This window comes from Coenobita brevimanus, chromosome 34 (assembly GCF_032717465.1).
Source record: "Coenobita brevimanus isolate Jiangsu-jjx chromosome 34, ASM3271746v2, whole genome shotgun sequence".
Taxonomy (NCBI): domain Eukaryota; kingdom Metazoa; phylum Arthropoda; class Malacostraca; order Decapoda; family Coenobitidae; genus Coenobita; species Coenobita brevimanus.
The window spans coordinates 9,711,312-9,735,199 of NC_136987.1; the positions used below are offsets into that span (position 1 = coordinate 9,711,312).

General features: G+C 52.9%; 1 protein-coding gene across 1 annotated transcript in view; it reads left to right on the plus strand.

The window, feature by feature from the left end:
- The first annotated feature begins 2,054 nt into the window (after positions 1-2,054).
- The window catches only part of LOC145396067 (putative peptidoglycan muropeptide transporter SLC46), a 100,697-nt gene continuing 78,863 nt past the window's right edge, over positions 2,055-23,888 (plus strand). The window contains exon 1 of the mRNA XM_080269532.1: positions 2,055-2,358. Coding sequence (XP_080125658.1) covers positions 2,326-2,358 — 33 coding nt within the window. The 5' untranslated portion in view covers positions 2,055-2,325. The remainder of the gene's footprint in view (positions 2,359-23,888) is intronic.

Genomic DNA, 23,888 nt, shown 5'->3' on the forward strand with positions numbered 1-23,888 from the left:
CACCCGGGCGAGACCTCGCCACGCCCCCACGACGCCGGGACCTGACCCAGAGGTTCCTGGACCTATTCGGCCCCAGTCCTACGGGCCTTACGCCGGAGCCCAGTCCGGAAGCCACCGGGAGACCCGAACGCGAGAGGACGCCCTTGCGAGCCGCCCCGTGCCCTCTCGGCTCGCCCCGCCTTGACAGTGCCCTCAGTCCAACCGGATCACCGATGTCGTGCCCTTGTTTCCTTCCATGAGAAAATACGGGTGATCCTGTAACAATAGTGAATTAGGTTAAGTGTGACTCCCTCTCTCCTAGAATAAGTATTGTGCAGTGAATTTATGTAATGTATACTGGGGTAAATCAGATCACAATGAGAAGTTAGAGGACGAGAATGTGGACTAAGATCTGAGTAAAAATACGTGCGAGTGTCGCCCCGGATCTTTATAAAGACATATCCCCATAGTTAGAAGAAAGACTGTGAGGAAGAAATATCATTAGTGTTCTATTGGCTAGCCGCGAAGTTATATTGTGAAGTAGTATTACGAGTATCCCGACTTTCTTACGCGTTGTGAAGCGAGAGTCTATATATCATACTTGGAAGATGTGTAATTAATAAGCCTGTGCCTACAGAGACATGTTCCCACTCTAAATATCAAGAAAGGAAGTATTAATGATATTCCCTCCCCCTGCACGCTACCCCTAAAAACCCTCCCCATTACTCGCTCACGCTCGTAAAGCAAAATCAAGAATCAGAGTTATTTGTCAAAGGACCTTCGCTAACAGAAACCACATGAACTCCCCTGCTAATATCGGGCACCTTCCAATATTACCATAACTTTCTCCTCGCCGTTTTAAGTCACTCTCCGCGCCTCCCCTACCTCCTCCTAGTGAATCACAACCCCCCCCCTCCTTCCCCCCCCCTTCCGCGCTCCGCGCGCACCTGTATTTACTGCACTCCTAATACTAGGATGTGTTGTGTTGTCAGTAGTATCTAGAAAGCCAGTATCCTGCGAGATACACATATCTTAGATAAGGTTTTGTATTGCTCTATATTGTGTTGTAATATCTGCTGAAATGTCCTGTGTCTGACTGTGGTAATATACGTGTATGGTGTTGCCGAAGGTTTTAATGTCCTGCCTCTCTTTATTGCACTAGCTCCGGTCTCGAAAGAGGACCCCGCTCCACGTTGGGTGAAATAGGTACGAGAAGTCGAGCCTAATTCTACCCAGCAGTACAGTAAGATTAGTTGACAACGTTGCGTTTGAAGTGCCTGTAATGTGTGATCAATGCTTCATACTTCTTAGTAACGTTTAGCACATCCAAAGGTCTGCATTAATACCTGCAGATTGTGGTCTGCCGTTAATACTGCTACCTTACCATGTCTTCACATTGCCATGTGAACGAGCAGAAGGCATTAGTATATCACCACCATCGATGACCCACCACCTTTTGTTGTATAAATACTCTGAATACCTTTACAACAATAAACTGTATGTTCACTCTCTCAATCGGTCATGTTCAGCACGCGTCAGTGAATGAAACGTTTTCCGTAATTCGTTGGAGCCAGGGGTGAAACTGAAGTATATATGGCTTATCACTTACCACTGAACCTTTTAATGAGAAAAATGAAATACCACTGTGCAGATCTGTCATGTTCTCTTACTATGAAGCGAGAAGATTGAAGGCATTACAGTGACATGTAGAAACTTACGTAGTGATTGCTTGCCCGCTGCTTTCAGTCTCGTCCCCAGCCATAGTGTATGCTTGGACTGGGTGGCCTTCACAGATAACTCTTTTGTTACAGTTAATCGGTATTAGTGCTGAAACGATATCCTGATAGTGATGTACAGTGTTACTTGGTGCTGTCATGTTTTTCAGTCACGGAGTGTCTCAAGAAAATCAGAAAATATCGTGGGTCTATGCTCTGAAAAGCACGTAAAGGCATCCAGCAAGCGGCTCAATATCTTGACATTTACTTAGCATTTCCGGGTGTCTGAAGCAGCTAGAAGTATTATGCATCATTACCTTTTATAGGAGCATTGGATAAGTAGATGAGTAACTTCCACCGCGAAATTATTTTCTGACAAAACATAAACAAATGAGATCGTCTAGCTGCATGTTGAGTGATAGCCTACAAGATTTAAATAATGATAATATAATGATACAGTAAAGTGCTTTAATGATACCTCTTTACAGGTCACACTGTATTTCCCTAATCCTCTTAGACAGTGTTTAGTGTTGAACTAAGTTTTCACTCGATAACACGCCACGTCAGCCGACTGTTTACATCGCGTGGGGAGAACAGCGCGGGACAATTTGAAAACACCAAACTGCAAGGGATGAAACGCTTGAAGATGACATCAGACGATGAGGTAGATTACCTACATTATGATTGTTGCATAAAAGACTGTTGAGTATACTGAAAATGGCAATGAATTACCTGTCCTTAATGAAACGGATCCCTGAAACATGACAACATAATTATCTGAAACATGAAACTACTGCTCATATCCACAACTTGAAACATGAAATTGCTGAACATAACTAATGAAACATGAAACGCTATTAAACATATCTATAATTTGAAACGATACACAACTAAACATGTCTAACCTGAAACATGAAACACTTTTAGACATCTCTGACTTCAAACGTGAAAGCATTACTACACATATCTAACTTGAGACATGAACAACTACTACACATATCTATAACTTTAAACATGAAACACCACTACACATCCATAACTTGAGACATGAAACACTGCTACACATATCTTTAACTGGAAACGTGAAACTACAGTACATATCCATAATTTGAAAGAAAAATCAAAAACTACTGCAAGACAATAATATCTCACTCTCTTCCTACCAGTGAACATTAGGACGCGTATTAAAAGTGGTTTTGGAGACTTCGCAACACCCCTTCGTTTGCGATATATTTTGCATGTTACACCCAAATAGCCTCTTGTATGTTACTGATGTTGTGTGCATATAAAACGATATAATTAACATACAAGAATATGTAAAAGTATAATGAGCAAAATAAATCGCAAAACAGAAAGTGCTACGATTCCTCCAGGAACCTAGATAACGGTGGAGAGTCAAGAGCCAACCAACACACCTTACCGACAAGGCAATATACACATGAATGGAAATAGGTTACTGTACTTAAGTCAGCTATATTTTACCATCATTATCACACCCATCATCGAAATCATCATCATCAGCAACCATATCCTACTCCTAATATCTCAAATGAAATGAGTAGAATCAAGAAACGGGACAACTTATAACTTAACAAACTTAAGAGAAATATGCAACTCTCTCTCTCTCTCTCTCTCTCTCTCTCTCTCTCTCTCTCTTTTCATGTCGGTTGATGGCAGACCAGGCAGAGTGCAGAAAGACTGATGGGACGATGTGCATGTAGATAACAGTGGTTCCCAGCCTGGGGGCAATAATGTTTTTGATGGTGGACATTGGGATAATCCTAGGTGTCTGGAGTCGCCAAAGTTCCTGAGGCAAAATTTTTTTTTTAGGAATCGTTTTCCACTCTACACGCGAAACCATCCTCTCAAATGGACTTCGCCTGATTGAGCGCTTCACTCCGATGAAACATTTTATATTCATATTATTACTGTTACTAAACGGTTTTATTCTGCTTAGGGAAGACTTTGAATTTGGGAGGACAGATGCAGCCTTCAATAATCCTGAATAAGATTCTTCCAGAGTTTAAGCAGTCGTCTGCACTACTACTATTACTACTACTACTACTACTACTGTCAGTAGTAGCAGTAGTAGTAGTTGTCGTTGTTATTGCTGTTGTTGTTGTAGGAGGAGGATGTTATGCTGAGTGTTTTTAGGTCGACTTCTCGTCCTAAAAACACTAGCGACTGAACAGGGTCCTCTTTCCGGACCGGAAGTAAAGCACCAACAAAGGAACAGGACATAAAAACCAGGCAGTATACCTTAACACATCTATTGCCTTAATTCTACATCGTTACAGTATAACACAGAGTGATATTTAAGATACAGGAGACAGGGACACAGAGTTAGACTTTGATACCACAAGATACAGTTGCACTGAACACAAGATATGATACATGTATACCAATGTCTTTAGTTATATATGGAGATACCCGTATTTCATTTAAAGCCAAAACATATATTCACTTGAGAACAAGGGGAATAAACAAGGTTAAGAGTCCGTGGGGGGAATACTACTATAAGGAAGACAGGGTGCGGATCGCAACACTTGACACAGTCACCTAGTCGCGGCGGCACTTCACACAGGCACACTTTGCTGCCTGCCTTCACACCGACAACATCTCCTGTTCCTGACTACAACAAGGGTAACAGCTCTCCGGTTCGCCGTTGATCGAGCTGCTCTGCCCTTTTGTATCACGCCAGTGCTTGAGGTGTTGCTGTTGTTGTTGCTTGCCGCCATTTCTCAGACCACGCCTTGGTCTTCAGCCACAGTAGTGTATCGGGGTACACGCACTTGTGTGTACTCGCCCTGCTGTGGTTCTTTTTGCCTTCTCCTATATTTCCTTTCTGGCCCTAGAGACCCCTGTTTAGAGTGGTACGAAGCCGAACTCCGAGGATTCCAGGATCAGACCTGGTTCACAAGGAGGCCCCTTAGAGGGGTGGTTATAGGAAGCCGCAGGGCGGGCCAAAAACTCGATAGGGATAGGGTTAGGAAAGTCCTTCGGGGCAATAGTAGGGCTGTCTCGTCCTCTGCTAGCAGGGGGACAGTAACCGCTATCGTAGGTAGGCTCCTTCCTGCGTTCTGGGTGATTGTACGAGTGCTTGTGAGTGTGCCTGTGTGTGTGTATCGGCCGCCAGCTATGGCAGGCCGTACGGCACCCTCGCCAAAGGGGCCGTTGAAGACTCCGCCGGCTTCCCGTGATCCCAGGCTTGCTTCGAAGATACCAGTTCCGTCCACTAATCCTGGCAAGTCGTCTCTGCAGATGTCTGGGAAGCGATCTCGACATGGGTCTGGGAGCAGCGCGGCTTCTGGATCAGGTGGCCCGCCTCCAGCCAATACCGTGAGAGTTGGCCATGCCGGTGGATCTTCTGCTTCGGGTACTCCCCCTCCTGCCTCTGCACCTCGGCGCAAAGTGCTCCGTAGCAACGCAGATGAGATGGAGGGCATCCAGCCTACAAATCCACCATCTTGTGCCCCTTGTCAGTCGCACCCTGCCTTGCCTCCTACATCTGCGGCTGGATCTGGGGGTGTGCCTGAGTCTGCTAGGGATGCGGACGGTGATTTTGTCCTGGTGGAACGTGGTGGCCGCCGTCAGCGGCGGGCTCATGCTGGGGGGGATTTTTCTGCGCCTGCTCCGGCTCGGTTCACACCACCTGCACGTCCATCGGTATCGGTGAAGGCACCGCCCCCGCCTCGCTCTGTCTTCCCAGCCTTCAGGGTGCCCCAACAGGAGGGTTTCGCCACGTCTTACGACGCTGTGGCAGCCCTGGAGCGTCGCTTCCCGGATCTGACGGTGGTGAATCGCTTTGGGAGGGACGACTCTTGCGTCCTCATCCCACAAACGGAGACGGCTCACCGCCAACTGAAGCTTGGAGGACGAGGCAGCGGAAGTCCGATTAGTGGAACTATCGCCAGGCGGGCAAACTACAAGGGCTGTGGTGATGGGGTACCCGCGCCGCATGCTGCTCGAGATCCTCAAGCGGCACGATCTCGTGGAGGAAGCGGAGCGGTGTCAACACCAGAGGACACGCGAGGAGACAATGCAGGTGCAGGTGACCCTGCAGGGCCCCCTCGTCCCCTCTCTCGACCTCGGCAACTGGGGGACCTACTGGCTCCGTCCCTACACCCCGGAACCATTGAGATGCTACAGGTGTCAGCGCTACGGACACCACAGATCATCATGCAACAGGCCGATAGTCTGCGGGATGTGCAGCGGGGCGCACGATACCACGCAGTGCCTCGAGAAATTCAAGGCAAAGGAAACGGTACGATCCCGGTGCCCCAACTGTCAAGGTGCTCACCATGCATGGCACCCAGCCTGTCCTGCCCGAATGCGCAGGGTGGAGCAGGGACGGGAGTCCCAGGTCTCTTGGGTGCAGGAGCAGCAAGCGTCCTTGGCCATGCCGGCTCCTCCAGGAACCTTTGTTTGGGGCCAACAACGCCGTGCTCCGACAAACGCCGCCTCACCTGTGGTAACCAACGAGGACTTCCCGCCACTGCCAGGTGCGGCAGTCGCCGTCTCGACGGTGGCGGAGGTGCACGCCCCCCCGCCGACAGGTCAACCCAAACCACAGAGGGTTCCTCGTCCCAGGCCTCCTGCTCCTCCTGTGCCCTCCCCTCAACCTCAGTCACAGGTGAAAGGATCAACCGACCCTGGGTTTGTCCTCCAAGCCATGGGGGAAATGATGATCGGCATCGTAGGCCTCCTGGCAAATGCACTTCCCCTCACCTGCCCCAAGGAGGAGCTGCTGGGTGCGGCGCAGGCGCTGGTCTCAGGGGTACTGGCCAAGGTCGGTGGTGGGGTGGCGCTGGCGCAGCAACCCCAGGACTCACCCATGCTGCGGCAGCCCCAGGGAGAGCCACAGGTGACACAGGTGCCCGCCGAGGCCCAGGGGAGCCAGTCAACCCCGATTCCCGAGGAGGTGCGGGGCAGGGCCAGAGACAGGGGCCGCAGGGAGAGCCGCGACCCTCGTGTGAGGAGGGCGTCGGAGGGAGAGCGGAACAGTCTGAGACCGCGTTCCCCCGTGGTCTCGCGGGCGTCCCTCGGGTCGCCCCGTGTGTCGCGGGAGGGGGCGGGGGCGCGACTCCGCCTCTCCCCAGACAGAGCATCCCCAACCCCATCAGAGTCTTGCAGTGGAACTGCGTCGGCGCGATGAGCAAGCTCCCACTCCTCCAGGAGATTGCTGCTCGTGACCGGCCGCATGTGTTTATGCTGCAGGAGACTCTGCTGGGGGAGAGGTCCCCTTTCCGGCTGCAGGGATACACCACTCATCTCCTCCCCCATGTGCAAGGTGAGACTAGGGGTTGTGCCATCCTTGTCCAGGACCACATTGCTTCCACAGTTTGTGAGCCTGCTCCATTCTGTGGAACTGATGTTGAGGTTCATGGTGTGCGTCTTCAACTTGCTGAGTCGTCCCTTACAGTGTACAACATCTACCGTGGTGCCAGTGCAGCCCTGGAGTTGGGGGACTTGTTCTCCCAGGCTACCAGGGAGCCTGTGCTTATAGGGGGCGCTTCAACGCGCACCATGACCTCCTGCAGTCCCCGCAGAGGTCTAATGAGGCAGGACGGCACATTGCACTGGTGTTAGAGGAGGTGGCTGATGTGTCCTTGCTGACGGACCCATCAGGACCCACTCATGTTAGGGGGGGGCGTCTGGACCTGACGTTCGTGTCGGATCCGCTTATGGGTTCGGCATGTTGGTCCATACACCCCACCCTGATGAGTGACCACTATGCTATTGTGGTGGAGTTGGGGTTGGCTTGCCTCCCTCCCCCCGAGCCGCCACATAGGTGGGATGTGGAGAGGGCAGACTGGGTGGCTTTTGAGCGTGCCCTCGTCCGTCTTTTCTCCTCGTCCCACCATCCCTCAGACTTGGAGAGTTTTGCGGATCTGGTGGCCAGCGTCTTTGGGCAGGCCGCTTCGGAGGCAATTCCCCAGAAACGGCGGTCCGCAAGGGTTTACCGAGACGGATGGTTTTACTGCGACCGGGTCAGGGAGCTGAATAGGCGGCTGAATGCTGCGCGCCGCGATTACCGACGGCGTCGCGGCTCACCTCTGCGCAGGCGCTTAGAGGCTGTGTCGCGACACATGCTGGTTGAAAAGCGTCGCATTCGGGAGGAGGCGTTGGTTCGGTGGTGCCGGACTCTGGGCGCTCACACCACTCTCAGAGAGATGTGGAGGAGGCTGCGGTCCTTCACCAACCCTCGCCCCTCTCGTCCGCCTTCACACCCTGACCCGGTCTCAGAGGCTGACCGATTGGCTAAGCACTTTGCGGATCGCTCTGCTTCCCACAATCTCCCGCGGTCTGTCGGGGCCACTCTGGAGGGGTTGTCGGACTCTCGTGCTGCGGCCGTCCGGGGAGGCTTGCTCCCAACCTGATGAGGCTGACTGCCCCATCACGGTGGGGCGAGCTCCTGGCGGCTCTGCGGCGCAGGGCTGACACTGCTCCGGGCCTCGACGGCCTTACGTATTCCATCCTTGCGCATGCGGGGGATTGTGGTAAGGCGTGGTTGCTGGATCTGCTCAATCTCTCCTGGTCTGAGGGGCGTTTGCCGCGGTCATGGAAGACGGCTGTTATCCACCCCATCCCGAAGCCAAACGACCCAGGTGCCATGTGCCCCATCTCCCTCCTCAGTTGTATTGGCAAGACAGCTGAGAGGGTGGTGCGGGCACGGCTGTCGTGGTGTCTGGGGCCGTTACACCCGAGGATTTTTGCATATCACCAGAAACGTAATGCTGCACAATGTCTGGCATCATTCCTCGGGGAGCTTCGGGGTCGAGTGGGAATGGCTGTCTTTCTTGATCTTGAGAAGGCGTTCGAGCTGGCTAATCCGTTAGTCATCTTGAGCGCCCTTGTGGCTCGAGGGATCGGGGGCAGGCTGCTATCGTGGGTCCAGGATTTCTTCCTTGACAGGGCTGCCAGCGTCCGCTTTCAAGGTAGTTTTTCCCCGGCATACTCCCATCCAAATGGCACGCCGCAGGGCAGTGTGCTGAGCCCTATCCTTTTCAACATTCTCGTTGAAGGGTTGTTGGATGTGGAGTATGGCCGGGGGGTCACGCTCCTTGCTTATGCGGATGACCTGGTTCTAGTCTTTTCAAGGAGAGACTGCTACACACAGGCCAATGAGGCCCTCTCGCGGCTCTATCGACGGTCGGCGGAGCTGGGGCTGAAGGTAAATATGGCGAAGACCCGCTATATGCCTTTTGCCCTCAGCCCGCCGGCCTTCCCGATGCTGTTGGGAGGACACCCTCTAGCCCGTGTGACGACCCACAAATACCTGGGGGTCTGGATGGACTCGGGGCTGAAATTCGCCTGTCATGTTAGATACCTGAGGGAGAGGGCTCGATCTCGGATGGCGGCTCTCCGCTTCCTTTCCCGGATGAGCCTGGGGGCCTCTTTTGAGGTCCTCAGAACCTTCTATATTCATGCCATCCGGTCGGTCATCGACTTCAGTGCTATCTGCATGACAGGCTTGGCCCCTCAGATAGCCGCCTCGCTGGAAGTGGTTCAGAATGACGCAATGAGGATAATGCTTCATGCCCCCATGTGGACACGTCTAGTCAATCTCCGTCTGGAGTGCGGCCTCCCCTCGCTTCGGGGTAGGGTCGTGCTCTGTGCTGCTGCGGTCATCTTGCAGCTTGTGCAGCATAGACCCCAGCTCCCGGTCTCGGCCCTGTTTAAGCGGCTTCTTTTGCGGCCGCCTGATCCTTGCCCGCGCAGGGACTGGGTCCGTGGGTTGGTTGCCGCGCTGCATGAGCTGGGAGTGGCCACTGGTATTTGCGAGGAGCCTGACACGCCCTGTGTGGGCTACATTGAGCCACCGCCCTGGACGTCTCCGCCTATTCAAGTCATCGTTCCGACTGCTGGCGGAGGGCGAAATGCTGTCCCTGCTCTCCTTCGGCAGGAGGCCTTGGCGCGGATTGAGGCTCTGCGGCGCCCAGCATCCGCAGACTACTATACCGATGGCTCGGTCTCTGCCGACGGGGCTGCAGGGGCAGCCTTCGTATGCGGGGTTGTGGTGGTATCGTGGCGCTTCACACAGGGTGTCTGTCTTTCAGACGGAGCTTGTGGCCATATTGGGGGCACTGCGGCATGCAAGCCAGCATGCCTCCACCCACGTGGTGGTACATTCTGACTCACTTTCAGCGATTCAGGCTGTCCATTCCGGATCCCTGGGGGACAACCCCCTCCTCCTATCCTCAATTCATGTATGTGCGGCCAGAGTTGTCAGTGCCGGGGGGTCGGTGACCCTCCACTGGGTACCAGGCCATGTAGGACTCGAAGGTAATGAGCATGCGGATCAGGCGGCGCGGCTGGCGTGCTCGCTCCGGGAGGTGTCATTTGTCCTCCCGAGTGGGACGCATCAGATCCTTCAGCCGCTCAGGTCCACTGTCATGCGGTGGGCCCGGGAGGAGCATCAGGTTTGTGTGGCAGAAGGCTCTCGTTCTGCTACTTGGTACGCGGCGGCTACCCGCTGTGAGCCTCTGCCACCACTGCCTGATGTTCCCAATGCTGTCCTGGTCCACATTCGTCAGTTGCGTCTTGGCTTCCTGTGCTACAGGCAGACAGCAATAGCCCGGCCGGACCCATGCAACTTTTGTCTGGAGTTGGAGGAGGAGCCTCTCCTACATTATGTCCTGCGGTGTCCGGTGACGCATGCCTTCCGATCCTGCTTGGCCCGCACTTTTGTTTGGTCCGGGGAGGACCTGCGGGACGCCCCCGCTCTGATTGCGGGGGTCCCTCTCCCCACTTTGATACGGGTGGTAACCCGATACCCGCCTCCTCGTTAGTCTGTCTATGCCATTTTGGCATGACCCCTAACGGGCTCCAGTTTGCCCGTGCCTCGGCCTCTGGGCCGGGGCGAATATCCCACCACCACCACCACCTCACACAGGCTTTTGATTCTTCCGCGCATTCTGGTCTCCGTTCACAATTACTGAAAGTTCTTTTATTCTGGGGCTTGTACAATTACTCTAACTTCTCTTATTGGCGGTCCAAGCACTTTTCTATTCTGCCGGGTATGGAGTTCTTTTAGGTTAATAACAATTGTCACTGGTTTTACATTGGTCTCACTTGGTCACTGTTCACTGTTCTTTTTCCCCTGGCTTATTCTCGGTATAAGGGGCGTCACTTATTTACCCGTGTTTCCTGGGTGGGGTACACTCTGTCGTCGGGGCGTGAGGAGAGGGCCCTAGGGGGACTCTGCCTGCAAGGGGCAACACACTACCCGCAGGGGAGTCACGGCCCGGGTCCTGGTCGTTGGTGAGGGGCAGGGAGGCCCTCCTGTCTGGGGGCCTCGACCTGAGTGGAGGCCCTTGCCTTGGGACCTCGGTGGTGGGGTGCAGAGAGGCCCTCCTGTCTGGGGGCCTCGACCTGAGAGGTGGCCCTCGGGACGGGCCAAACAACTGGAGGAGGCGGGCCTGTCATCTATGGCTCCGCGGGGTGAGGGAGTCTGGGTTGCCCTCGCCTGTATTCTGCTGGTCTTGCCTGGGGGTCCTGGGGGTGCGACCGTCTGCTGGGAGAAGCGCCGACAGGTTTGGGCTGCGGCCTCGTCTCCGTCTGGTGTCTGCAAAGAACAGAGATTTCCCAGGCATGGGAGGCAGGCCCGGTCTCGGTCCTTGCCACCACTCTGGCGACACCTCGGGGACAACACTCCCGGGTGGTGACGAAAGGTTCCCACAGGGGAACGAGGTAGGAAAAGGGTCCAAGGAGTCCGTGTCCTCTCCTATGTACAGAGAGGGAAGCACAGAGGCGACTCTCTCTCCTGGGTTTTCTACAGCCGTGGCTAAAGGTCCTCTCACCCAGTTACCCACTTCTAGCTGTAGTCTAGGGCCTCCTGCCCTTGGAGTGGCTAAGGGCCCCCTTGCCCTGGCGCACTCTTCTGGCCATAGCCTTGGGCCTCCTGCCCTGGGAGTGGCTAAGGGCACTGCCGCCCTGGTGCACACGTTAGGCCGTAGCCTAGGGCCTCCTGCCCTTGAAGTGGCTAAGGGCACTGCCGCCCTGGTGCACACATTAGGCCATAGCCTAGGGCCTCCTGCCCTTGAAGTGGCTAAGGGCACAACCGCCCTGGTGCACACGTTAGGCTGTAGCCTAGGGCCTCCTGCCCTTGAAGTGGCTAAGGGCACAAGCACCCTGGTGCACATGTTAGGCCGTAGCTTAGGGCCTCCTGCCCTTGAGGGTGTAACTATGGCCATCACCAAGACGTTACTTGGGACTGAAGCTTGTTCAGTCCCACCCCTATTCTGGCAATGGTTGTCCCGCCTGCAAGGTCATTGGCATTCTTCGGTCACCTGGTGTCGGGGCAGTTGCGGGGAAAAGGGGCTCAGGTCAGTAGTGTCCTGGTGACCCTCTTGACCTGGGTCACTAGCCCCCCTGTTGTGTCCTCCTGGGGTGGTGGTGTGGTGGCAGCCCGGTGGTGGGGTGGGGGGTGGCGGGGTGGGAGGTCCGGCGGCGGGCATTTTAGAGGAGAAGAAAATGATCTGACTACAGATCAATGTTAGCAAAAGTGCTCTTCGTAATGCCTTTTCCATAATAACCTACATCCTTATTTCTCCTGTATGTTATTAATATCGGTAGAAGTTGCAAAATTGACATGGGAGGAGCGTGGGTCTCTCTCTCTCTCTCTCTCTCTCTCTTTCTCTCGTTTTTAATTTTTAACCGATATAAATTTCATTAGTGATAATATTAAGGAGGATCATTTCTCGCTGATCCCAGGATTCTCTCTCTCTCTTATTTATGACATCCGAGTTTTATTCAGCTCGGGACTATTCGAACTGCAGAGGTTGTTTAGTAGCAGTAGCAGCAGCAGCTTTAGTAGCAGTAAGAGTAGTAATATATTCGTTGTGCGCGTCTCAATTAAGGTTTCATTATCGTTCCCAAGCAACCTACCCAATACAGTGCATCCGATTTCATGTATGATACACTTATGATTCGTGCATATGTTCGTGTATAATAATATTCATGTATAATCGTGTATGATATGATTCGTGCATGTTATGATACGAAATCAGACTCTGATGGCAGGTAGGTTGCCAGGCTACGATAATGACCTCAGTCATGCACCACGACTATACGTAGTAGTAGTAGTGATTGTAGACCCAGATTCATCTGAAATGTGAACCCGGTGGGGTGAAGTTGCCTAAAATGCCCGCCGTGTCCGCCGCCGGACCTCCCACCTCACCACCCCCCACCCCACAACCAGGCCACCACCGCACCACCACCCCAAGAGGACACAACGGAGGGGTTAGTGACCCCGTTCAAGAGGGTCACCAGGACATCACGATCCTGGGCCCTTGTTCCCCACAATTGCCCCAACCCCAGGTAATCAGGGAAAGGAGACTACATTGGGGGCGGAGCAATGGTCGTCAGCATAGGGGTGGGACTGAACAAGTTTTAGTCCCAGGTAACACCGTATTGACGGCTTTGTTACACCCTCTAGGGCAGGAGGCCCAAGGGCAGGAGGCCCAAGGGCAGGAGGCCCAAGGCTATGGCCTTACAAAGTGTAAGAAGGGTAAGGCGACCCAAGGCTCCAGCCTTAGTACACCAGAGAGAGAGAGTTGCCCCAGTGCATCCCTCTCTTGCTGTTCTCCCCTTCAGGAGCAACTAAACGCCGACGGTCTATATACGCGGCGAAGGGACGGCCTAGTACGCCCTTCAGTTGTTCCTGATCGGACAGATCAGCTTCCGGCTACGGCCAGAGTACGGACCAGGGTAAAGAGCCCCTGCTACCGTACGTGTAGCCCTTCCCTATTATGGGAGCAACACCGCGCCGACGGTCTATATACGCGGCGGGGAGGGGACGGCCTAGTACGCCCCTCAGTAAAACGGGTAGGCACTCGGCTCCGGCCGGGGCATGTACCAGGGTAGAGAAGCCCCTGAAGGTAGTTTCAGTCCATACTGGAGAGAGTGTGGCCTCCGTGCCCCTCGTTCCGGCTTGTCCCCTACTAAGGGAGCAACACCGCGCCGACGGTCTATATACGCGGTGGGGAAGGGACGGCCTAGTACGCCCTTCAGTTGTTCCTCGTACGCCGGGCAAGTCCATGGCTACAGCCAGAGTACGTACCAGGGTAAGGCGACCCAAGGCTCTGGCCTCAGGATGTACTAGAGAGGACACGAGTGACGTGAGTCCTTCTCCAGCCTCTTTCCCTTGTGGGAGCCCTTCGTAACCACCCGGGAATATAGCCCCGGAGGAGACGCTAGAGTGGTGGCAAGGCCCGATATTGGACTTACTGCCCACGCCCGGGAGTTCCTTGTTCCTGCCCGAACCCCGTAGGAGACGCTGCCGCAGCCCAGTCCTGACGGCGCCTCTCCCCCTTGGTGCCCGCAGTCCCAGGACACCCAGGCCAGACTCTCCAGCTCCTGACGAAGGCGATCCGGGCTCCCTCACTCCCCAAAGCCAAAGACGACAGGCCCGACTACTCCGGCTGTTTGGTCCCAGTCCCGAGGGCCACCTATCAGGTCGAGGCCCCCAGACCAGAGGGCCTCCTTGCACCACACCGACGCGGCCCTAGCACGAGGGCCGCCTATCAGGTCGAGGCCCCCCAGCCGGGAGAGCCTCCCTGCACCCAACCTACGAGTGTGACCCAGAGTGAACGTTACCTAGGAGATACAGGAAAACAGTGACCCTTTCCCCCCCTGTGTCAAGAACAAGTCGAGAAAAAGAACAGTGCACAGTGACTAAGTGAAGAACAGTGTAGTTGATAATAGCCCACAAGAACTCAGTGTTGGCAGGGCAGAGAATGAACTTTATTGTAATTATCCCAGTCCCCATATATAAGAGAACTTTCTGTGAACACCTGAGGTGAGGGTGCGCGGGCCAGTCAAAAGCCTGAGTGTGAGTGTGCCGTGACAAGGTGACAATATCGAGTGTCACTATCTTCACCCTACCTCATTTATAGTAATATTTCCCATACCGACTCCCAATCTTGTTTATTCCCTATGCGAACCATTCTGTTTATATCCTGCCTAAAAGTGACGCATAAACAATACTATAGATAATTCATGATCTCCCTGTATGAACATTGTAGTGTGTGCTAAGTGTAACTCTATTTTGTGGTGCTGAATATTAACTCTGTGTCTCTGTTCCCCTGTATCTCAAATATCACTATGTGTATTGTTATGGTTAGAATTAAGGTAATAGATGTGTTAAGGTATACTGCCTGGTTTTTATGTCCTGTTCCTTTGTTGGTGCTTTACTTCCGGTCTAGAAAGAGGACCCCGCTTCAGTAGCTAGTGTTTTTACGACGAGAAGTCGCCTTAAAAACACCAGCATAACACTGGTGGCAAGCGGTGGTTCTGGATCTGAGTAAAAGCACGAAGGAACGATAAAAAGGAAACTTGCACAATGGCAGCCAAACCGCACATCCAATTACCGAGATTCAACCCGGACCAATGCAACATAGAAGTATATTTAGATATGGTCAAACCCCTCCCAGACATAGGGTTCAACTCAGACAGAGAAAAAATTGCAATCACATTACCTAACCTGGGAAAAATAATTGCCACCAAAAATCGTCCCAGAACTGTCATGGGATCAATTCTCACAAATAGTGGGACAGGTTTTCACGCCATCAATAGGCAGAGTTGTCGCCCTCTCTCAACTCGACACCTTCACCTACGACGGGAACCTGGACGACACATTCGTCCAGGCTCGGCGCCTCGTCAGCGCGCTTATCCTGAGGCACCTACAAATGCACGAGATATACATACATTTAATGCCCCGCTGAGGATTCTCCCTAGCACAGTTAGGGAGCACTTCTCAATCTATGATCCCTCGGGGGACATGGAAAACGACCTGCAACTCGTCAGGCGTCTCCTCACCGCCTGTCCCATACCACAACCACTCCACGCAGTGACACGATTCCTGACGAAACAGAACCCTCCACCTAAACCTAAGCTGCCGCCTCACCAGCCAACTACAGAGCCACCTCCTACTGTGTCCAGGGCTTAGCCTACCCGCAGAAAAAGCGCCCCAACCCCAAGGAACAAGGCAATCTCATCACTATTAATCCTTGGGAGTTCACGTCTTGCAGTCGCACCTGCCCCCTGCACGACATAAGAGAACAGCTAAAGGCTAGCAGGCGCAGAAGCTTTCACCAAGGGCGCAAGAAAGTCTTCTCCCTAGATGACGATGCCCTGGAAGACGACGCACCGCCAACACTCTACTTGGGAACGTACGACGACGACCACGATGACCCCACTCCTCAGCAGATGGATTTTTAGGCCCGCCCCCGCACCTCCCCACAGTGGCGGGGGCCACCTCACATAGCTACAGACCCCCAGCCTACAACAAGATTTGGCTGAATGGGGTCAAGGCACGATTACTGGTAGATACGGGAGCAACCAGATCGTGCCTCTACTCCCACTTCTACTCCCGCCTCACCTCTGCATTCGGCCCCCTTCTCCCCACTTCAGCCAACCTCGTCGACACGGGGGATGGCCCCCTGCCTATCCGTGGGGAAACATGGGCCCTTCAAACCAACACCCACCAACGAGTATCCACTAACCACCCATTCATCATATTCGACTCGACATGCAATCAATATGATGGATATCTTGGGGTGGACCTTCTCCAAAAAATCCACGCCACCATTGACTGTCATCAGCGCCGCCTCCACTTCAGTCCAGCCCGTCCCAACCAAGCATCAATCAACAAGAAAAAAAAATCTCATCGAAGAAAAAGCAAGAACACCACCCCCCCCTCACCACGCAAACACACACAACCCCCGAACACTCACCTGCCCCAACCCACCTGTACATCTGACCCCAACCCAACCTCACACAACGCCTCACTTCATCCCTCTCCATCACCACCCCCCACCACACATCATCTGGACCCCTCCCCATCTTTTCTTGCCACTATCGCCTCCTCAATCACCATTCCACCCCACCATGAAGCTTGGGTAAAACTGAACAAACCTTCAGGTACTTACGTCCTCTTCTCACCATCCATCCCCACCGGACCACTCTCCTCCTGTTTAGTAAGCCCCACCTTCCTTCCCCCACATGCCCATGAAATCCATATCGCCAACCTCGCCACAACCCCACTAACCCTACCAAGAGGACTCATCATCGGAGACACAGAAGAAGCCGAACCATGCCAAGCACCACCCCCCGACCATCCCACTCTCCCCGACCTACCATCACACCTATCCCCTTCCCAGACCAACAGCCTCCGACAACTCCTCCTGGACTTTCAGGACCTGTTCTCCTCCGGCCCAACCGACCTTGGCCACACTACCTATCTCAGTGACGAGATACACACAACTGGACCTCCAATTCGCCAACCATTACAACGAAAAAATCCAAAACAACAGGCAGAAGAAGACCGGCAGGTCCAGGATATGTTCGATGCCGGCGTTATCTCCAACTCCACCAGCCCATGGTCCTCACCTGTTGTACTCGTACGAAAGAAAGATGGGACTATACGCTTTTGCGTAGACTACCGCCAAGTCAATGACGTCACTATCAAAGACGCTACGCCTCTACCCCGAATCGACGACTCGCTTGACTCCCTACATGGGTCGACCTGGTTCTCGACCCTAGACCTGCAGTCAGGTTATTGGCAAGTCCCTGTACACCCCGACGACAAACACAAAACCGCCTTCTCAACATCAAACGGGAAGCATTATGAATTCAACATTCTTCCCTTCGGACTCTGCAACGCCCCTGCCACATTCTCCCGCCTGATGGAGTCAGTTCTCAGCGGACTAACCTGGGAGACTTGTTTGGTGTATCTGGACGAAGTCATCGTTTTCAGTCATACCTGGGCCAACCACCTCCACCACCTCAAACAAGTGTTCCACCGTATACGCCAGGCAGGACTAAAACTAAAACCAACAAAGTGCGTTTTGGCCGAGAGATCAGTCTCTTTCCTTGGACATCTAATTAACGCTGAAGGCATCTCCCCGGACCCAGAAAAACTATGTGCAATCGCCGACATTCCCCTACCTCGTGACGTGCACGAAACTAGAGCCTTCCTAGGCCTAACATCATACTACAGGCGGTTCGTCAAAGGATTTGCAGATATCGCCAAACCCCTACGTGACCTAACAAAAAAAGGCGAGCCGTTCATATGGACCGAACCAAGAAAAACTGCATTCACCACCCTCAAGTCCAAGTTAACCTCTGCCCCAGTAGTCGCTGTCCCAGATTACAACCTCCCATTCCGCCTGTATACCGACGTATCACTCATCGCCATAGGGGCTGTCCTTGCATAAGTACAAGATGGCCGTGAACATATCATCGCCTGTGCCAGCCGCACCCTAAATCCTGCAGAAAGAAACTACACGGCCACCAAACGTGAGTGCCTGGGAATCATCTGGTCCCTCGAATACTTCCGTTCCTACATCTCAGGCACCCATGTGATAGTCATTACAGACCACCAATCCCTACAATGGTTACGTCAGTCAAACACCACCAACGCACAACTTATACGATGGCGAGAGACACTCGAGGAGTATGATTTCGAGATCTCATACCAACCAGGCAAACTCCACACAAACGCCGATGCCCTGTCCCATCTACCAATCAATGCAATCTTGACAGAGCCAGACCTAGTCCATATGTGGCACAACAAACAACGCCCTACCTGGATCCCACCAAACACATTCGCTAAACTCCACCCACATGGCGAACACCTGTTCGATCCAAACAGACACATCGTCCTAAGCCCCACCACTGCCCACGACACCATGCTCCACCTACATGCCCATAACGGCATCCACCTGGGAACTAAAAACTACAAGTCTTCACCAACACGTACTGGACCCCTAACCCATCCACCATCGCCAAGAACATTATACAATCCTGCCGAGCCTGTGCTTTAGGAAAGGATATCACCCGTACACCCGGCCCTTCAGGAATATTAACAGCACAGAAACCGTGGCAACTACTTTCCTTAGCCGTCGTCGGCCCCCTCACACCCAAAGCAGGGTACAAATACATAATCAAATTTGTGGATGTATATTCAAAGTTTATCATCGCATGCCCCGCCAAAGATCACAGTGCAGTATCAGTTGCCGATGTCCTCACCCGCCATGTCTTCCCATATTTTGGTATTCCCCAAGCACTGCACTCAGATAATGCCCCAGAATTTACTGGAAAAGTCTGGGAAGAACTGGCGAACATATTCGGATACCACATCTCCCACTCATCCCCCTACTGGCCCCAAGGTAACAGCATCTGCGAGAGAAGCCATCGCTCCCTCATGAACCAGGTCCGCACACGCATTATGCAAACAGGGAATGAAGATTGGCCTGCCCACTTCAAGATTATCCAATGGGGTTTAAACACATGCCCACGAGAAGACGGGATAACTCCACATGAAAGAGTTTTGGGGGAATCGCCACTACTCCTACCACTCCGCCACCACCTACAGCCACCCACCCTACCCTCCACTACCGACCCTCTCCACCACCTCAAAAGCCGCCTCCACCACCTACACTCTCAACAAGACCTGGCACCTGACATGACCCACTCCAACCCATACAAACCTGGTCAGTCCGCAGTTGTTGCACACCTGCCCACCCCCTCCAAAACCTCTCCCTGATTTAATGGACCCTTCAAAATTGTTCGAGTACCCAACCCATACCCAGTCATTATAGATCAACAGGGACAACACTGCACATACAGAAATCGCCACGTGCGACCCTTCCACCCACCCACCACTGACCACCCACGCGCCCGGCCAACCTGCACCCCTGCCCGCACACCTGTCCATCCCAACCTTTCTCAGAATTACCCCCCAAACTCCTACTCCTACTCCTTCTCACCCCCTCCCTCCAACTCACCAACAACCAGCCCACCCCCCGACACCCCACCACCACTGGCCGAGACCGCCACCCCTTCACAACTCACAACTCACCTCCCTAACACCTGTCCACCCACCACCTCCCAACCCACACCGCCCATACCGCCCACATCACCACCACCGCCCAAAGCCACCACCCCCGCAAACCTCACCACTCACCACCCCACCACCTCCACCCCCCCTCCCCCTTGACCATTCTCATTATACGCGCCACACCGCACCGCCACCCGCCTCCCCCCTAACAGCCGCACGCCCTCACCACCACCACGTGCACAACCACCATCGCCACCCACACCCACCATCACTACCACCACCACCAGATCAGGACGCCTCTCACGCCCACTCTTGAGGTACACCCCAACACCTCCGCCCATCACACGCCCATCCCGGCACCCACCATGTCCACATACCCCCCCCGCCCCAAACACCTCCCCCATAACCCTCCCCCTCCACCAAGCACGATGGAATCTTCCCAAGTCCCAATTCCCCAAAGGACAACGTTCCTCCCACCAAATCAGTCTCCATAAAACCACCAACCTCCCATCACTCTCCAGCATTCAACTTTCATCTCTCCACCAAGCACCATGCCCCGAGATGAAGGTGAGGAGAGTGCATTGGCGACCCCATGACCGCCCACAGGCCAGAATCCGGAACACCCACCACCTGCTCCAACTCCTACGTCGGACCAACCATCCATCCTCCCTCCAGCTTACTCTCAACCCCCATCAGGAGCCCAACACCTTCACCACCCACTGGGTCAGCCTCACCCAACACCTCACCCCGGCCCACCAGACATCCACCTCCACCACCTACCACCTCCAGTCACGGGGTCGTGACTTCTACAACGCGGAGGGTGGTAAAATGCCCGCCGTGCCTGCCGCCGGACCTCCCACCTCACCACCCCCCACCCCACCACCGGGCCGCCACTGCACCACCACCCCAGGAGGACACAACGGTGGGGTTAGTGACCCCGTTCAAGCAGGTCACGAGGACATCACGATCCTGGGCCCTTGTTCCCCGCAATTGCCCCAACCCCAGGTGATCAGGGAAAGGAGACTACATTGCGGGCGGAGCAATGGTCATCAGAATAGGGGTGGGACTGAACAAGTTTCAGTCCCAGGTAACACCATATTGACGGCTTTGTTACACCCTCTAGGGCAGGAGGCCCAAGGGCAGGAGGCCCAAGGCTATGGCCTTACAAAGTGTAAGAAGGGTAAGGCGACCCAAGGCTCTGGCTTTAGTACACCAGAGAGAGAGAGAGTTGCCCCAGTGCATCCATCTCTTGCTGTTCTCCCCTTCAGGAGCAACACCGCGCCGACGGTCTATATGCTCGGCAGGGAAGGGACGGCCTAGTATGCCCTTCAGTTGTTCCTGATCGGACAGATCAGCTTCCGGCTACGGCCAGAGTACGGACCAGGGTAAAGAGCCCCTGCTACCATACGTGTAGCCCTTCCCTATTACGGGAGCAACACCGCACCGACGGTCCATATACGCGGCAAGGGGACGGCCTAGTACGCCCTGCAGGTGTTCTCAGTAAAACGGGTAGGCACTCGGCTCCGGCCGGGGCATGTACCAGGGTAGAGAAGCCCCTGAAGGTAGTTTCAGTCCATACTGGAGAGAGTGTGGCCTCCGTGCCCCTCGTTCCGGCTTGTCCCCTACTAAGGGAGCAACACCGCGCCGACGGTCTATATACGCGGCGGGGAAGGGACGGCCTAGTACACCCTTCAGTTGTTCCTCGTACACCGGGCAAGTCCATGGCTACAGCCAGTACGTACCAGAGTAAGGCGACCCAAGGCTCTGGCCTCAGGACGTACTAGAGAGGACACGAGTGACGTGAGTCCTTCTCCAGCCTCTTTCCCTTGTGGGAGCCCTTCGTCACCACCCGGGAATATAGCTCCGGAGGAGACGCTAGAGTGGTGGCAAGGCCCGATATCGGACTTACCGCCCACGCCTGGGAGTTCCTTGTTCCTGCCCGTACCCCGTAGGAGACGCTGCCGCAGCCCAGTCCTGACAGCGCCTCTCCCCCTTGGTGCCCGCAGTCCCAGGACACCCAGGCCAGACTCTCCAGCTCCTGACAAAGGTGATCCGGGCTCCCTCACTCCCCGGAGCCAAAGACGACAGGCCCGACTACTCCGGCTGTTTGGTCCCAGTCCCGAGGGCCATCTATCAGGTCGAGGCCCCCAGACCAGAGGGTCTCCTTGCACCACACCGACGCGGCCCTAGCACAAGGGCCGCCTATCAGGTCGAGGCCCCCCTAGCCGGGAGAGCCTCCCTGCACCCAACCTATGAGTGTGACCCAGAGTGAACGTTACCTAGGAGATACAGGAAAACAGTGACCCTTTCCCCCCCTGTGTCAAGAACAAGTCGGGAAAAAGAACAGTGCACAGTGACTAAGTGAAGAACAGTGTAGTTGATAATAGCCCACAAGAACTCAGTGTTGGCAGGGCAGAGAATGAACTTTATTGTAATTATTCCAGTCCCCATATATAAGAGAACTTTCTGTGAACACCTGAGGTGAGGGTGCGCGGGCCAGTCAAAAGCCTGAGTGTGAGTGTCGCCGTGACAAGGTGACAATGTCGAGTGTCGCTATCCGCACCCTACCTCATTTATAGTAATATTTCCCATACAGACTCCCAATCTTGTTTATTCCCTATGCGAACCATTCTATTTATATCCTGCCTAAAAGTGACGCATAAACAATACTATAGATAATTCACGATCTCCCTGTATGAACATTGTAGTGTGTGCTAATTGTAACTCTATTTTGTGGTGCTGAATATTAACTCTGTGTCTCTGTTCCCCTGTATCTCAAATATCACTCTACGTGTATTGTTACGGTTAGAATTAAGGTAATAGATGTGTTAAGGTATACTGCCTGGTTTTTATGTCCTGTTCCTTTGTTGGTGCTTTACTTCCGGTCTAGAAAGAGGACCCCGCTTCAGTAGCTAGTGTTTTTACGACGAGAAGCCGCCTTAAAAACACCAGCATAACACTGGTGGCAAGCGGTGGTTCTGGATCCGAGTAAAAGCACGGAGGAACGATAAAAAGGAAACTTGCACAATGGCAGCCAAACCGCACATCCAATTACCGAGATTCAACCCGGACCAATGCAACATAGAAGTATATTTAGATATGGTCAAACCCCTCCCAGACATAGGGTTCAACTCAGACAGAGAAAAAATTGCAATCACATTACCTAACCTGGGAAAAATAATTGCCACTGTCGCACCAAAAATCGTCCCAGAACATATGTAGTAAGCACTCTGAAACAACTGCATATGAGAGAAACCTGAAGTATGAGGGGGCCCATGTTACTGGAGACAGACTAGATTCTTTTGATCAGAGAGGTAAGAAATATATATATTAATAGCAACATCATAAAATAAAAATCTAGTATTCACGGATGCACACTAGAACTTAGTCATGTTGGTGCTAACCGTGGAAGTTTAGTAATTAAGGAAATCCACCTGTAATGTCGTCTCACGGGAATGAGTGTTGCCAAAAAAATACTGGAAGTTTAGAAGAAATATTTTGCCCATTTATCAAGCTTTTCATCCTTAGGCTTATATGTTCGGCCAATGAGAACTTCATATTCTTATTGTATTCATTTTCATATAATTTCCTTGCACCCAAAAATATTGTAAAGTTAGATAAAAATTCGCTGTTAATATTTATGTTGGCAATTTGTGGGATCTCTCTCTCCTCTCTCTCTCTCTCTCTCTCTCTCTCACACACACATACACACACACACACACACACACACACACACACACACACACACACACTTCTGCTGACGTCACGGATAAGCTGCGCGTGGAGAGACCTTATTAATTCTCTTGACCTAGGTGGAACCAAGAACCCGTCATTTTTCGGCAGTTCTAGTTTCGCGTTCAGTTCCGAGGACTATGACGGTTCCTGTGGTTCCAGGTTCGGGCTCTGTTCCACATCACTGGTTTGTATAACCAGGCATGGGACCCGCTTGGTTATACTGGTGCCACCATGTGGGGGCCAAAATTATTTGGTGGTAAATATTCAAAAAAAAAAAAAAAAAAAAGTCACTAGAGATCTCTGGGTTAATGTATGATATGCAAAATAAATAGCAGAAGAGACTTTAGGACCTCCGAACCAGAAATGCCGTCCTGAAATCGCATCCGGAGGGCTTTTTGTTTATATATATATATATATATATATATATATATATATATATATATATATATATATATATATATATATATATATATATATATATATATATATATATTTATATATATATATATATATATATATATATATATATATATATATATATATATATATATATATAATTTTATGTGTTCGACTCTGGGCATAGGCTTCACAGCCTGCTATCAAGGCCCAGCAGT